The 15,108-nt window shown below is 39.6% G+C and overlaps 1 protein-coding gene across 3 annotated transcripts in view; it reads left to right on the forward strand.

Annotated features, from left to right (window-relative positions):
* The window catches only part of NFAT5 (nuclear factor of activated T cells 5), a 77,280-nt gene that overhangs the window by 17,198 nt on the left and 44,974 nt on the right, over positions 1-15,108 (forward strand). The window contains exon 2 of one of the 3 annotated variants that reach the window (XM_049806822.1): positions 10,675-10,800. In XM_049806822.1, coding sequence (XP_049662779.1) covers positions 10,675-10,800 — 126 coding nt within the window. Of the gene's footprint in view, positions 1-10,674; positions 10,801-15,108 lie in introns of those variants that run through there. The other 2 variants (XM_049806823.1, XM_049806824.1) reach the window with 2 other exon arrangements.

Below are 15,108 nucleotides of genomic sequence, written 5' to 3' on the forward strand. Positions count from 1 at the left end.
TGTTTCTTAATCTTAGTTCCATGCAAACAACTCTCTTTGCCTGTTTGCTTGCTTGTTTTTTTGATCAGCTTAGAGTACATCATTAGAAGAGATTTCTGCTTCGATGCTGCCAGCTGATTAGAAGAGTACACCAAGGTTTTGTCTAATCTCTGGTGTGACTGTCATGTGCTGCAGCAAGGAAATGGCTTTGGAAGAAGCAGCCAAATCTGTACGGGTATTAAAACATGTTGAGGAGACTGGTATCAGTGGGGATCAAATGGGCAGCCGTTCAGTGCAGGGAGCTTATTAAAAGACAAGGATTAACTTTGCTGTTGTTCATGAGGTCATAGAAGTGGTAAGGGATTTCCAGGATGTACCTACCCTTAAAGGCAAAAAATGCCAGCTGCAAGTGGAAAATGCCCTGTCTTTGCCTTCACTGCAAACAATTTGGCTGGTTCACATCATCACCTGTTTACTGATCGTGCTCTCCTGCGTGATTGCCTTTTGAGTAGGAAGGCTGTCATTACCTTTTAGTCTAGGGGTGGGAATAAAAGGGATGCTGCTGAAGAAGCCCTCAGCATTAGAGAGGGTAAAGTCACAGGAACAGATCACTGTGGTGGAAGAGACAGATGGGTGGGCTGGGGGAGAGCCAGGGCTGTATTTCAATTACCTCCTCAAGGCTAGGCTTGGGGAACAACCTGGAGAAGTGGCATTGAAGTAGGAGTTGGAGCTGCAGCCAGATTAAGTGATGTCTGACATCTTTGTTGTTAAGCGGAAAACTGTAGCAAAAAGAGGGATTTTCCACATCATGATCAGACATTGATTTAGAGGCTATTATGTGCAGTGGAAGAATGGCTTCAGCTAAAGGCAGAAGCAATACTTCTTTCCTGGGTTCCTCTTTTGTGTTCTTAACTATGTGTTGTCACAAATAACCTGCCAACATTTCCCCACTATTACTAGTTTTTTTACTAGTTATTCTACTGAATTTACATTGATTACTTTAAAAAAAAGAAAAAAAAAAAGGGGGGTGGGTGCTGAGGGGCAATTATATGCCTAGAAAGCAGAAATGGCTATTTTACTGCATATTGCTTCCTTAGTTCTGTAGCAGGATTCTGTGGACCTGTAGCAGTCTGGAGTAGATGACCTTTTCAGATGATGATATCCATCTCTGTCTCCGTTAGTTATGGCCTCAGTTGCTAGTAGGTCAGGGCAAAGTTCTCCATCAAGTTTGTAACTTTGCTTCCATGCATGGAAGTTGTGGGTGGCATGGCTTTGTTTCTGGTACAGCATAGCAAAGCATAAGGAAATCACTGGTATATCTAAAGAGCATTACATAACATTTAAGTGTTTGGTGGTACTGGCAAAATGAGGATGCCTGCATTCGTCATGGATGAGGCTGCTCTTGCTCTTAAACATTGGAAACGTGTATTCTCTGCTGTTTCTGTATCTTTGTTCTCCCAGTGTCACCAAGTGCTGAGTTGCAAGAAGCAGCTTTTTGGTCAACCAGCCAGAAGGATCTCAATTAAATTTGCTGGTAGGCTAAGAAAGCCTCACAAAAGTTTGAGGCCAGACAAGATCTTTTATAACATCATGAACCAGTCCTAGCACAGTGTGAGTTAACAAGGCACTAAATTACTAGAAATTGCAGTTCTTAATCTGTATAGCTGAAATTTCTACGTAGATGCAACCGAAAAGTCATTCAAGATTCATTAAAGGTTGGTAGCTGCAGAAAAGTCTTGCAAGTGCTGCATGTGATGGACTACTGGATCCACGTGTACCTGGTTTGCTGCATTACAGCTGAACTGATGATTTGCAACTACTTTCATTAGCTATTTTGGGGAAACTACTTCTCTTTCCTCTTCTGCCTTCTGTCTTCTTGAAGTGACAGCATCTATCTCTGTTTCAGGGTTAAACTTGTGTTATTTAACAAGTGACCTTTTACTTGAAAGTGGCTTCTGTTCTGACTGTAGGAGGTTATCTGAAATTCTGAAATGAGAATTCTCCTTTTTCGTTACAAGGGAGAGCACTCTCCATGGTGAGAATATGCATGCTTTGGAAAAAGTATGGCTTTCTTTGGGACACGTCCAAGGCTGCAGTGACTTCTCACAGAACCTTACAGTTGTCTTAGCGCTCCCAAACAGGAATCAGTTGTGTTGTGTTCCCTTTGTTTCCATAAGCTTAACTGCTATGTTCCTAAGAATAAAGTTTAAATACAATCACAGTTTCCTAGTTAGTAAGGAGGAATCTAATGTGGCTGGTCACAAGGCATGGTGTGTTTCTGAAAGCTCCTTTTGATACTGTGTTCTTGAGAATGGTTTACAAATTTCAGTATAGTATTTTCTGTTGGTGGTGATGGGGGAAGCCTGGAGTACTTAGATTTTGCTGTAAGCCCAGACCCCTGTAATTTAGCTTGGTTAGTCTGTGTGTAGAAATCTAAAAACATGCCTAAGGGGCAACTGTGTGTGTGTGTGCCCTAAGGTGAAGTGAGTAAAATAGGAAAAGGAGCAGCACGTAGAAATTTCAGTTTGCCATCACGAGCCACTAGCCTTTTGTACTTCCACTGTAATATCATCAGATCAGCTTCACCCACCGTTTCCTACCTTCTCTAAGTTATTTTGCCTGAATCTTTCCGAGGCCTTTCCTCTCCTTCAAAGATAGAGCTCCTGTCACCAGCAGCTGGGACTGATACAGATACATGTTGACCCAAGGATATGTTTTTGTGTAGACTGATCATAATGCATCCAGCCCTTTCACAGATGGCTTTTGTTCAGTTCTTTTAATTTAAAATGAACTGATTTTTGGTTGTGTGTTGCAGTTTATACTAGGTGAGCATCCCTTCTATCAGTGTTGTATAACCTTTTGCGTACCTTCAGGATTTGTTGCTGCTCTTGCATTTTTTTTCAAAAAAGTGGTGGTGAATACCTTTCACCTGAGACTGGATGCTGGCTCGGTTCGCGCCAATAGCCAAGTATACTGGAATGCCTATTGTTTGGCTTGGGTGCACTGTTTTTGATGTGCTGCAATAACAAGCAAGTCCAGTATCATGTTACTTGATTATTTTTCATTAACATTTCAATTCTGAATGTTTTCTCCAGTGTCAAGCAGTACACTAACAAAATCTTGTCCTCCCCAGATTTAAGATTTTGTGGTGTTGGATATTGATCTAATGTTTGGAGCTGTTCTGGTCAGTATAGCCATGTGAAATATAATTTTCTCAACTGTCAGTATAACTGGCAGGAAGATCAAAGTTACAAGCAGCTGATCTCAGATGAGAGATTATAGGAGTAGGATAATCGGATAAAGAGCAGTTGAAGAAATTTGACACTTAAAATACTTTTTGCAAATCTGCCTGTCCCTATGTGTCCTTCACTTCAGTAGTAGAATTTGCAAAGCTTGAGCTCATCTAGTTAGTCTAGTTGAGGTATTTTGATGGAAGATACAAGATTCAGAAGTTTATTATAAATAAGATATCTAATAACTGATTACATGAGTGCATGTGACAGAAGGCAGGTGAAGGTTTGTGGAAATGAGTGTGTGTGACTCTTTGCTGATCATTAGTATTTTGTTTGTGTGTCAATCTTCTTTATATTTCATAATAACTAATCCTGAAATGCACATTCCTCTCTTCCTGTATGGACAAAGAATATGTGTTTAGGGGAGATGGTGGGTATAAATGGAGCTACTTCTTGCAAAAAAAACCCCTAGAAACTTGAGATCAACTAATATATTCATCAAAGGGATTTGAAATCAGCAATAAGTTACAGGACACTTTGTGCTGTCAGCTGGCTGAAACTTGACTCCTTGATTCAACACAGTGGCTGCGAAACCAGGAATTCTGTCTATATACTTATTCTTGCTAATTAGGCAAAAATACATAATGACGCTGAATTTTTATTTTTGCCTTCAAATGCAATACTGCATTTATGTAACAGCCTTTTCTTTTTGTGGGTGTTTCCCACATGAATAAATGTAAAATCGTAGCAGAAAACTTCATATACTCGGTATTTGTGTGTGTACGCACACATGTAAAACATGGTGATGGAGGTGAGCTGATCAATAGGGGAGGGAGCTTTAGCTATTTAAATATGCTATCAGGCATGGAGCAAAACTGTATCCTCTGGGGAAGAATTAGTTTCCTTGCAACAACTCTAATCTTTCTGGAATTTGTCAGGTTTTGCTTTAATGCTATTTATAGTGCAGCATATATAAACATTGGCCTGTGTTTAGGTGAAAACACAAAGTTTCATTTGAAGTCTGATTTGTGAAGAGCAGGCTTGTTGCAGCAAGCTTTCTTAAAGGTACCCAAATAATTCTGGATTCCTCAGAGAAGTGTTGAAATGATAGCTCCTAGTAATGCAGTTCACTAAAGAAGTGTTTTAGACTATGAAACTACATCTGTTCTGAAGAAAAGCCAGGAGGTTTTTTTTTCTTAAAGTTTGGATTTGACCTTAAACTTGTGCCATGTGTTCATAGAATCATAGAATGGTTTGGCTTGGGCGGGACCTTTAAAGATCACCTAATTCCCTGCCATGGGCAGGGACACCTTCCACTAGACCAGTTTGCTCAAAGCCCCGTCCAACATGGCCTTGAACACTTCCAGGGATGGAGCATCAACAGCTTCCCTGCGCAACCTGTTCCAGTGCCTCACCACCCTCACAGTGAAGATCATCTTCCTTACACCCAATCTAAATCTACCCTCTTTCAGTTTAAAGCCATTACCCCTTGTACTATCACTACACTCCCTGATAAAGAGTCCCTCCCCATCTTTCCTGTAGGCCCCCTTTAAGTACTGGAAGGCCGCTCTGAGGTCTCCCTTCTCTTCTTCAGGCTGAACAATCCCAACTCTCTCAGCCTGTCTTCGCAGGAGAGGTGCTCCAGCCCTCTGATCATCTTTGTGGCTCTCCTCTGGACCCATTCCAACAGGTCCATATCTTTCCTGTATTGTGTTAATGCCATGGTTTTGATCTCTTTTTCCTCCTTATGTGCTACCCAGCAGACCTCCCGTGGTTTCCCTCCCTCCTGTTTGGGACGTTCTTAGGCAGTATTTCTCATGCTGCTAGGAGGGGAGGGCAGTTATGGGGAGCCATGAGAGCAGAGAGGGAGATAGGCCTGGAAGAACTGGGGAGGCAGAGGAGGCATTGATGGTGGTCTGGCCTGTGCTGTCTGTTTTGAACCTTCGTGGTGCTGTTTGTTCTCCTCTTCCACCACATCTGTGTTCTCTTGGCTGCACCTCACTGTGATTTCTTCAGCAGTGTTCTCTTCCCTCCTAATAGCTTGCTCTGTCTTCTCATATTTACAGCTGTCAAGGCTAATGTCAGCTTCTTTTCCTAGTGTAGGGTGCATCTTCAATTTTAGGTGTGGTAGCCAAGCATATTGGGATAAAAAATGGGTGTCATGTTTTAGACCATGTTTCAGGTAGTTTGGTATTTTATCAATGAAGCATGAAATTAAAGATTTGCTCTTCATGGTCTTGTGATCTTTGGGAATGTGCTTCAATTCTAATTCTAGCTTTTCCCTCCCTCCCTCTCTTTATCGTATTGTTAGAATTATTCACAAAGATTATAATTGTGCTTGTTAGGATTACTGCTAAAATTATGTGTTCCCTGAGAAAAAAATATGCTGTAGGAGTTTTGGATCTGAGCATCCCTTTTGAAGCAGCAAACTTGACAGAACCTTCGTCACGTTTGAGAGGTTAAAAAACAAATTTGTTAAACAACAAAACCCCAAACCAACTACCAACCCAGAGAGAAAAGCTCACTCTTAACTAATAACTTGGCTTTTGGAAATGAGGCTTTGTAATCGGCACCAAATATCTTCTGAGTCATGACAGAATTATGATGATGAGCAGCTCTTTCCTCAAAGAGGATTTCTTGAGAGACAACAGAAAGAAATGAAAGTGAATGTATATATATGCAACACAAACCTAAAAATATAGTTTTCTCCGCTTACATGCACACACACATGCTGTGTTATAATCCCTTGGTTTGGGGCTCATCACTAAACATTTTGCATAACAGAAATACTTGGTGAGTTACTTCCAGTGTCTTAGGTGTAAAAGAATATTCAACATAAGCAGAGCTGCCTGTCAAGTGACTGCAGCAGCTTTAAATACTGCTACTACTCCTCTAGGGGCAGCAGCCTTCCCAGCTCTGGTACAGTGGAGTGTGCGAGTTTTTTAGGTGGCTCAGTAGGATGAATTTGTTGCAGGGTGCACTTTGAACTAAAATCACTTTTTGTCAACAAAGCTGAATGGGCATAATTTTCCATACAACAGGTTGCAATGAATACCTTGGCTGGTAATTACAGTGCAGCAGCTGCTTCAGTGCTCAACATCTGCCTATGGCTGTTTTTTTGACAAAAGTGAGCTTGGATTTTACTAACCTCCTGCAGGTAGTAGTATCAGTGCCAGCCAGAGTAAAGGCTGGTGCTAATTTATGAGGGATTGCTGTCTGGAGCTGTTGTACAAACTGCTGGCTGCAGGGGCAATAATACTTAGAGGCACAGGGATGTCAAGTAGGGAAGTACTTTTTCACATCGTAATTGTATTTTTCATCAGCTGGTATTTGTGCTTTTCATTGTTGGGACAAAATCTGAACCTTTCATTCTTCAGTCTCTTGAATTGAGATACTCATCTTGAAGAAAACTTGTAGTTCAGCAGAAAATACACCCACACATGTCTTGTGGTTTCCAAACGCCACATTTTATTTGGAGAATTTTTTGATGTATTGATACCTATGCCAGCATCTGAGCTTATGGGAGCCATTCAACGTGGAAATAAGTAAACATTTTCTCTGAAAACTGCTTGGGATTTTGTGGTTCACGGAAGCCTTCTCAGAATGGAGCGTGACAAATAACAAATGTCTGCAAAATAGGCAGCGCTGGCTGTGTTTCTGTGCTGGTAGAATGTGAAGTGGCTTGGGAGCATGAGTTACACTGGCTTGTTTTTAGAAAGGTACAAACACACAGGTTTCGTTCTTTCATATAACTTCCCTGGGCTTTGTACATGAGGACTGAATTCACAGCTTAGGAAAGAAAGAGGAGAACTGAGACTGAAAGTCCCCAACAGCAGTCAGTGTAAGTACGTTAATAGGGTTCTTGCTCTAATGCTTCCATGTATTAAAGCAAATCTGAATTTACAATGACACCTGTTGATAAATTGTATTGTCCTTATAGTGCCAGTGCAGAAACTGCCTGACAGTGGCAACATGAAGTAGTAGCTGAGCTTTTTGGTTTCCCAGTTCTGGATCTTATACTGTCTTCACTGTTGTTAAAGCTGTGAACACAACTGCATAGGGTCTTAAATTCTGTTAGGTCAAATGTGCTCCTTTTTGCAAGCCAGATAATGTACAACCTCTCTGCTCTTCTTCAGTGGATGGTCCAGCTAGAACTTGGCTGGTAGATATTTAAATTTTTTTGCCTAAGGCAGAGTAGGTTACAGTTGATCTTCCAGCACCCTGTTTGTTCCTGCTGTTCCAAGAGTGAATACCTATTGCATCTCTTTCCCATGAATTTAGCACTCATGATTCACTGGTGGAAGTATATTCAATGCAATTATAAAAAAAAAATAAAAAAATTCTCTACTTCCTTTACCTTCCTCAGATGATTTGTTCCCCTCCCGCCCCCCCTTTACTTCCTTCTCTCTCTTCACTTCTTAAGAACTGTGCCTTGATAGCCCCCTTTCTTCCCCCTCATTGGCACAGTAGGCATAAGGAGATGGTATTTGGCTAGTAACAATTTTAAATGCAATTTAGTTTGGTTTTTAATTTTTGAATTGGATTCAAGTCTGTATGCACCTGTAACTTAAGTAAAAATTGTAAGATAAAAAATAAAGGCATGATTCACCTTTTTTAATAAAAGCTAAAATTTAGAGTATGATTAAGCTATGTAAGTGCTCATACACACAAAAAGTACACAATAGTCCTGCTTAATAAAGTGTAATACGTTATGATTTGTCATGGTTTAACCACAGCCAGCAACTAAGCACCACGCAGCTGCTCACTTACTTCCCTCCCACCCAGTAGGATGGGGGAGAGAATTGGGGCAGAAACAAAAAGTAAAACTTGTGGGTTGAGGTAGGAACAGGTTAACAGGACAGAAAGGAAGAAACTAGTAATGATAATAATAACAATAGTAAAATGACAATAATAATAAAAGGATTGGAACATACAAAACAAGTGATGCACAATGCAGTTGCTCACCCCTTGCTGACTGATGCTCAGTTAGTTCCTGAGCAGTGATCTGCTCCCCCAGGCCAACTCCCCCCAGTTTATATACTGGACGTGATGTCACCTGGTATGGAATACCTCTGTGGCCAGTTTGGGTCAGGTGTCCTGGCTGTGTCCCCTCCCAACTTCCTGTGTCCCGCCGGCCTTCTTGCTGGCTGGGCATGAGAAGCTGAAAAATCCTTGACTTGGTATAAGCACTACTTAGCAACAAGTGAAAACATCAGCGTGTTATCAGTTCTCATACTGAACCCAAAATATAACACTATACCAGCTATTGGAAACAAAATTAACTCTATCGCAGCTGAAACCAGGACATCACTAAAAAAGAACTAACCTTTTTTTGGGGAAAGAAAATGAGAAGCATCACTGTAATCATATCTTTACATAACCAATTTTAAACTGCTCTAATTTATTTTACTTTGAAAGCCAGTTTTATGGTGTTGAAAATCACTAGTTCAGAAGAGTGAGAAATCGGACCACAATAGCTGAATTTTAGAAGGGAACTCATCTTTGAGGGAAATGCTGATGCAGATGTTCCTCCTAGTAAAACAGGAGCAAAAGTATGAACAAATATCTATGCCTTTTCCCTTTACCTTTTGTACCTTTTAAGATCTTCAGTAAGGTTAAGTAACTTTTTTTCCCTGCCGATTATTCCAAAGAATAAAACTATGAGTTTATGGTTAGTTAACTTGAGCTGTCTCAAAATATTTTACTTGTACGTTGTCTGAGTATTATGGGTAACTTATAGAAAACCTTTGCAGAGATTTCTGCTTAGGATTTGGATTGCAGCCTCTGGTTGCCAATATTTTGATTATCAGCTTAAATAAAAAAAAAAAAAAAAAAAAAAAAAGAAAGTTTTGTTTATTTGTCACAGTACTGAAAAGTTAGTTCTCCAAAAAGTGGGTGCAACTGAAAAAATTTTTTAAAATCTTGCAGCAGATGGCATGTTTGACGGGCTGCAGAGCTAACTCCCATTACAGCTCACCACCAGTTCCCAGCCGTTGTTGGTAGTTGCTTGTGATTTTGTGCATGACAGACAAGTAGTATCCTGTAAACAGCATTAAGGGCTCTTTTTATGCCAGTTAGTGGTGGGAGTATTTGCCCTGTTACCCAGTATGGTAACTGTTCTGGTTTGTGGCATAGCCAGCATTTGCTATGTGTTATATTTTAAATACAATTATATGTTGCTGGGTGTTGTATACCTGTGGATGTCTTGAGTATGCTTCATTTTTTTATAGGGCGTAATGCAGTTAAAACTTTTTAGTTAATAACTCTGGGTTTCCTAATTTTTACAGAATTGTTGCACAAAGATATTTTACTTTAGGCTCAATTGAGTATAAATGTTGCTTCATGGGGGAAAAAAACTTTAAAAATGCACATTGAGTTTTCCATATCTGTTTCAGGCACCTAAGTAATACATATAAGGGAATTTCATAAAGTTTTGTGGTGTAGAATTGTTGATTCAGCTTATAGCTCTTCACCTAGGTTCCTTATATCTCCAGATCAGGTGTTTGAAATGATGCAGCTTTGGTGTATCTCCTGGAAGAGGTGCATATACAGCTGTGTGCTCATGCCTGAGTGGAGTTGTTATCTCAGAATAACTCAGTGATACATTCTCAGTTGTTGGGTGCAGTGAGAGCTCTTGCTAATTGAACTCAGAGGTAGCCATCTGACTGTAGGCAGTGACTGCTGGGAACTGTCAGCAAGCATGGAGAAGCAGGCTGAATGTGAGGATGTTGACTTCACTTCTTGTGTCTTGGCTGCTGATGCCGTCAGGCAAGCCGTGTATGGTGACCACAGCTGCTTCACAGTAGAGAAGTCACAAAAAATTTTCTTAGATGTTCTACTACTGTACAGGATCTGCCACAGTTACATTAAAGAGCTTTATGTGTAAAATGGACTGGCACTGGCCATTCTGTTAGCGGAGACTACTTTCTCTGGAGCGTTTGCTTGAGTTTACAGGAGAGTTTGAGGCAAAAAGAAATGTTGCAGATAAATGGAAGTAAAGGATCTTGCATAACAAGAATTGGCACTTAGTACACGGGAAGACTTTATAGGATGTTCTGTGCATGACAGTACTACATTAGGCTCTTTTGGAAGTCAGTTGCACAGTTGGAATTCTGAGAACAGGTTTGTCTTTGTTTCTCATGTGATTTGTTGTACATGTCAGCCCCTTCATTCTAAATGAGTACAGTTTCTGTGGAAGTTCATGAATTATTTCTTTGTTTGGACAAGTTTGTGTCCTTTTGTTTCAGTCCTGAGAATGTGTATCTTAATGTTTTCGTGGTTGGTTTGTTTTCTGAAATAACTTTATTCCATGATGTTAAGATCTCCAAGTGCTTAATGTAACTTTTTCAAAAGGTTCTGAAAAGGTTGGATTATCATTTGTACCTTTTAGGCAAAAACATTATTTCTTTTCTCTTACAGAGCATGAATAAATTTTTGATTAAATGCTTTTTTTGTTCAACAGAATCTGTCTATGACCTTCTCCCAAAGGAGCTGCAGTTACCACCTTCCAGAGAAACATCTGTAGCATCCATGAGCCAAACAAGTGGTGGTGAGGCAGGTTCGCCGCCTCCAGCTGTAGTTGCTGCTGGTAAGCATTCTCATTTATTCAGTTGCTTTGTTAAGGTTTGTAATGTTCTGGCCAACATGAACAGTGCTGCCAAAGTTTTGATTGTAAAAAAGAGCTTGTGGAGAAGTAACAGAGTTCATTCTAGGAGAATTTAGGTAATATAAATTAAACTAAACTGGGTTATCTAAATTATCAGGTGTTCTATGTTAATGGTTGCTGTATTTCATATCTATAACTTCATAAGAACTAAGTTACCTGTTTTGCTATTCTGTTACTAGGCGGCACAGGCCTGTTAACTCCTAGAATGCACTCTGTCTTCAGAGGTGATAAATACCAATTTGGAACTAAGGCAGAATGCTGACCGACTGAAACAGCTAATTCTAGCTAGGATAAAAAATGAAATGGGAGATTACATTTTGGGCCATGAAGCTTCTACCAAACTGTAAGGAAGAAGAAAAGTCATGTTTTCCTTTAAGAGGTCTTAGGAAGCTTAGTATTTAAACCCCATTCACAGATAGCTCTCTATTGTAATGTATTATGAAATTCTCAAATACATGAGAATGTAATAGATGTCAGAATGGCACTTTTATAAACTGATAATTTTAAATTAGTTATTTTTCTAATTGACAGCATATAAAAATGAGGCATGACCTTTTAATCTTTGTCTTTATCTTAACTCCCAACCATGTTTTAGACTTCAGTCTAAAGACTCTGTCATTGATCTTCATTAAACATAAACTGAGGATTTAAGGACAAAGTTCTGATTTGTGAGGTTAGCCTTAGTGCTGGTTTGCATCTGGAATTCTTGTCAGTAACTTGTATACATTAGTAAACATCTGTGCTATGAAGAAAAAACGATCATTACACTTACGATAGATGCATCTTTCTTCACTGGATAAGGGTGTTGTTTTTTGGCTTTTTTTTTTTTTTTTTTCTTTTTTCATAATTTGATCCCCATATTTCTTACAAGGTCATGTTCCACTTCCCTAATTGGCCTTAAATTGTTGCTTGAGAAAAATGTATATATTTAAGGTGAGGATTCAGATAGCTGCATTATTCTTTTTTCTCTCTATGAGTTCATATGCATTAAATATTTGTGTGAGAATGTTTCCCAGATTTGCATGGTACAGGAATCCTGATCAGAAACTGAAGTGATTGTAGACTTGTCAGAGAAACTTTACAGCACTGCTCACCATTCATGTTTTGCCAGACCTCTTCTGAGAGAACCTGTGGATTTAACTGTGCACAGTGGAACTTTGGTCATTCAAAGAATTTGATGTTTTTATTTATTATATTGGAAGGATTTGATATTTCTATATCACTTATTAAAAAAAAAATTTGGGATTATATTTCTAAAATCAAGATACTTAATAAGTTTGATTCAAAGACATAGCAGCAACCAAATCCTGTAGAAACATTTGTCTTAAAAACAAGCGAACAAAAGAAATCCCACAAACCCTGTTACACTCTAAATCCACAGATAGACATGAACTGCTAATTAATTCTGTATCTAACAGAAAAGACTTAAAAAACTTGAATGGAACTAAATGTCTGTTACCTCCAGGTATTTAGTGTCTGCTAACAGCCAGTCCAGTTCCTTTTAAAAAAAACTAAGAACGTGTTAGCTGTGTTTGGGTTAAACTGCAGCACAATTTTCTTGAATGAAAAACTTCAAAAGATAGTGTTGAGATTTTTTGTTAACACTGAAAGGAGACTTACTCGTAGAATTAAGAACGCTTTTCAGCGTCAGAGGTGGCGTAGTTTCACAAAGACTTTGAGCTGATACTGCTGCCGAAAGAAGAGCTTTTTATGTGTGTGCTGCAGAGTGCATTGGGTCAAGGACCTGCTGCTCCAGGTTAGAGTTGGCTCTGATGGGTTCACTGCGGGTCTGCAGAAATGCTTGCGGTGGCACAAGGAAAGGAGTAACGTGGTGAGGAAGGAGCATTCAGAAAAGGTGGAGCTAGCTTCTCTCAATGGCTGTCAGTTTGTGCTGGTTTAAATTGTTTACTGAACTGTGGCTTTGGAGACCTTCCATCAGTGTTGTGATAAGACAGTTAAGTTTCTGGGTGCTGTTAAAATCAGGATCAGAAGTATTAAGCACAAGCAACTACTGTTCTCCAGGTTGTTAAAAATTGTGTTTAAAAAACCTAAGCAACCAGACAAAAAAAACCCAAATGGAGCGAAGACTGGTTTTGTTTTCATCACTTATGTCAGTGTCCACTAGAGTGAGGGCAAGAACAATTGAGTCTTGGTCATCTATAAATACATAATTGTGATGACCGGGATCATTCAATGGTGAGTTGTGCTGTGTACACATGTAAGGAGAGGTAAGCTCCAGTCCAAATGATGTAGCTGGTGCAGTTAAGGGGAGTGGGTGCCTAACTTCCATAGGTGTCCAAAAAGGTGCAACCTCAGCATTTTGGCCAATGAATGGTGTCACATAGATAGTTTTATTGTAGCATCTTAGTGGGGTTTTTGTTTGGTTTTGGTTTTTTCCACTCCACCACCACATCCTTGAAAGAAAATATATACATCCTAGATAAATGTTTACCTGCAAAACAGGTCCATAGGCTGTGTTCCAAAACTAGAGAGACAGAGCAGAAAGCCGAACAGTCCATGCTCCTCCTACCTCTCGTGTTGGGAGATAAGATACATATATGTAAGAGATATATTATAACCCAAGGGTGGACAGGTGCTTGGGTATTTCTGGTAAGTCTGAGGCGAGGCTTTTTTTTCTCTTTAAAGCTGGGGGCAAACTCTTAGGAACAGAGGAAGGAACATCAGTGTCTACAAAAGTTGTAGGTGGGAGAGGTGAATTTGCTCTTTGCAGTGGATCTCAATGGATTGTTTTATAGTCATAGTCCTCCCCTCCCACAAATTCCTGCTGTGCTGTGGCTGATTAGGATTCCTCCTCTAAGCTGTCTTGAATGCAGCACTTCCAAACTGATGCTGGTACCCTCAGCACACAGCTACCTTGGAGTGGGAGTGTTCTCTGGTGTTCTCAGTTGACTTCCAGAATCGCGGGAGTGCTTTTGCTTTTCATTGAGGTTAGCTGTGTGTTTCTTCTGCACCCAAGTCTCTCCACTTTCTCAAGAGAATAGGATACAAGTGTTTTGGCTGCATTCTTGCTGTAGCTGTACCATGTTTCTAGATAAAAGGGTGTATCACCTTTTACTATTTTCTTTGGTTTAGGATTGTTACAGTGTCTTTGAAAAGTTGCTACCACGTTTTCAAGCCCTGTCACCTTGCCTGTGTAATAATGAGAAGTCTGGCTGGGCTGGGCTCTGATTTCTTAACAGAAAAATAAAAGGAAAATCAGCCTGGGCTTTGTGCATGTCTATATGCTTATACAGGAAAACATAAATACGTATTTTACATTTATATTTGAAAAGACCAAGACTGACTATTCATTTGCATGTATCAAGTCCTTAATAGCAGACTATAGGCACATTTTCAAGGAGCTGATACTGTACAGATGATAGCGTGAGGAGGAAGGATGACTTTGGCAAGTGGGTGTTCCTGTATCTGAAATCTTTCCCTTGTTTTGTGTAAGAGTCTGTGTCTCTCTTTAATTTTTATGTCAGCTTTCACTTGCTCTAAAACCTCACTTTTTTGGGAAATGATAGTTCAGTCTCCATAGTGTTGTAGGTAATCTCATTTACTCTTGTTTTTAAAAGGAAGGGCTAATTTGAAATGCTGCTAGCACACTGTACATAGAAGTCAATTGCAGATATGATTACTCTTGATAATGAGAGGATTACATTACAGGGAATGATCTGAAGTGGTGTGAGTTTTTTACTACTCCTGTAGTAATTAACACAGTTTGTTCTCTGTTTCCCAAAACACAGAGTAAGGTAGTATCTGGCTGAAAGTCAACTTACTTGAGGGTTTTCTGTCAGTCACTTTGCTGTGGGGTTTTCTTCCATATAGATCACATTATAGGTGAGAAATATATGTTGCTGCAGTTAACTTATCTGGTTTTTTTGGAGGAGCAGGATGGGCTGTTCTTAGCAGTGATGACCTTGCGGGGCAGACTTCTAGTTCTTCCATTTGGAAATTTGTTTTGTGATTTACAGAACAGTTTTAAGAGTATTAAAATGGAATGTTGCTGATTGGATTTTCATTAATTTGTTAATAAATGTGTATCTCATTCATTAATCCAGACAAAAGAGGTATTACCCACTCTCTGAATATCAAACAGGCAAGTATAATTTAATAGAACTCTAGGATTTTGAGTTGCGATGTTCACAACCTAAGCTGCTATCTCAAGCTTCTAATTCTGTTATTCTTCTGGAAAGCAGAAGGGAGGAAAAGGATCTGGCTTTACCG

The sequence above is a fragment of the Accipiter gentilis genome, chromosome 7 (genome assembly GCF_929443795.1).
Source record: "Accipiter gentilis chromosome 7, bAccGen1.1, whole genome shotgun sequence".
NCBI classification, from domain to species: Eukaryota; Metazoa; Chordata; class Aves; order Accipitriformes; family Accipitridae; genus Astur; species Astur gentilis.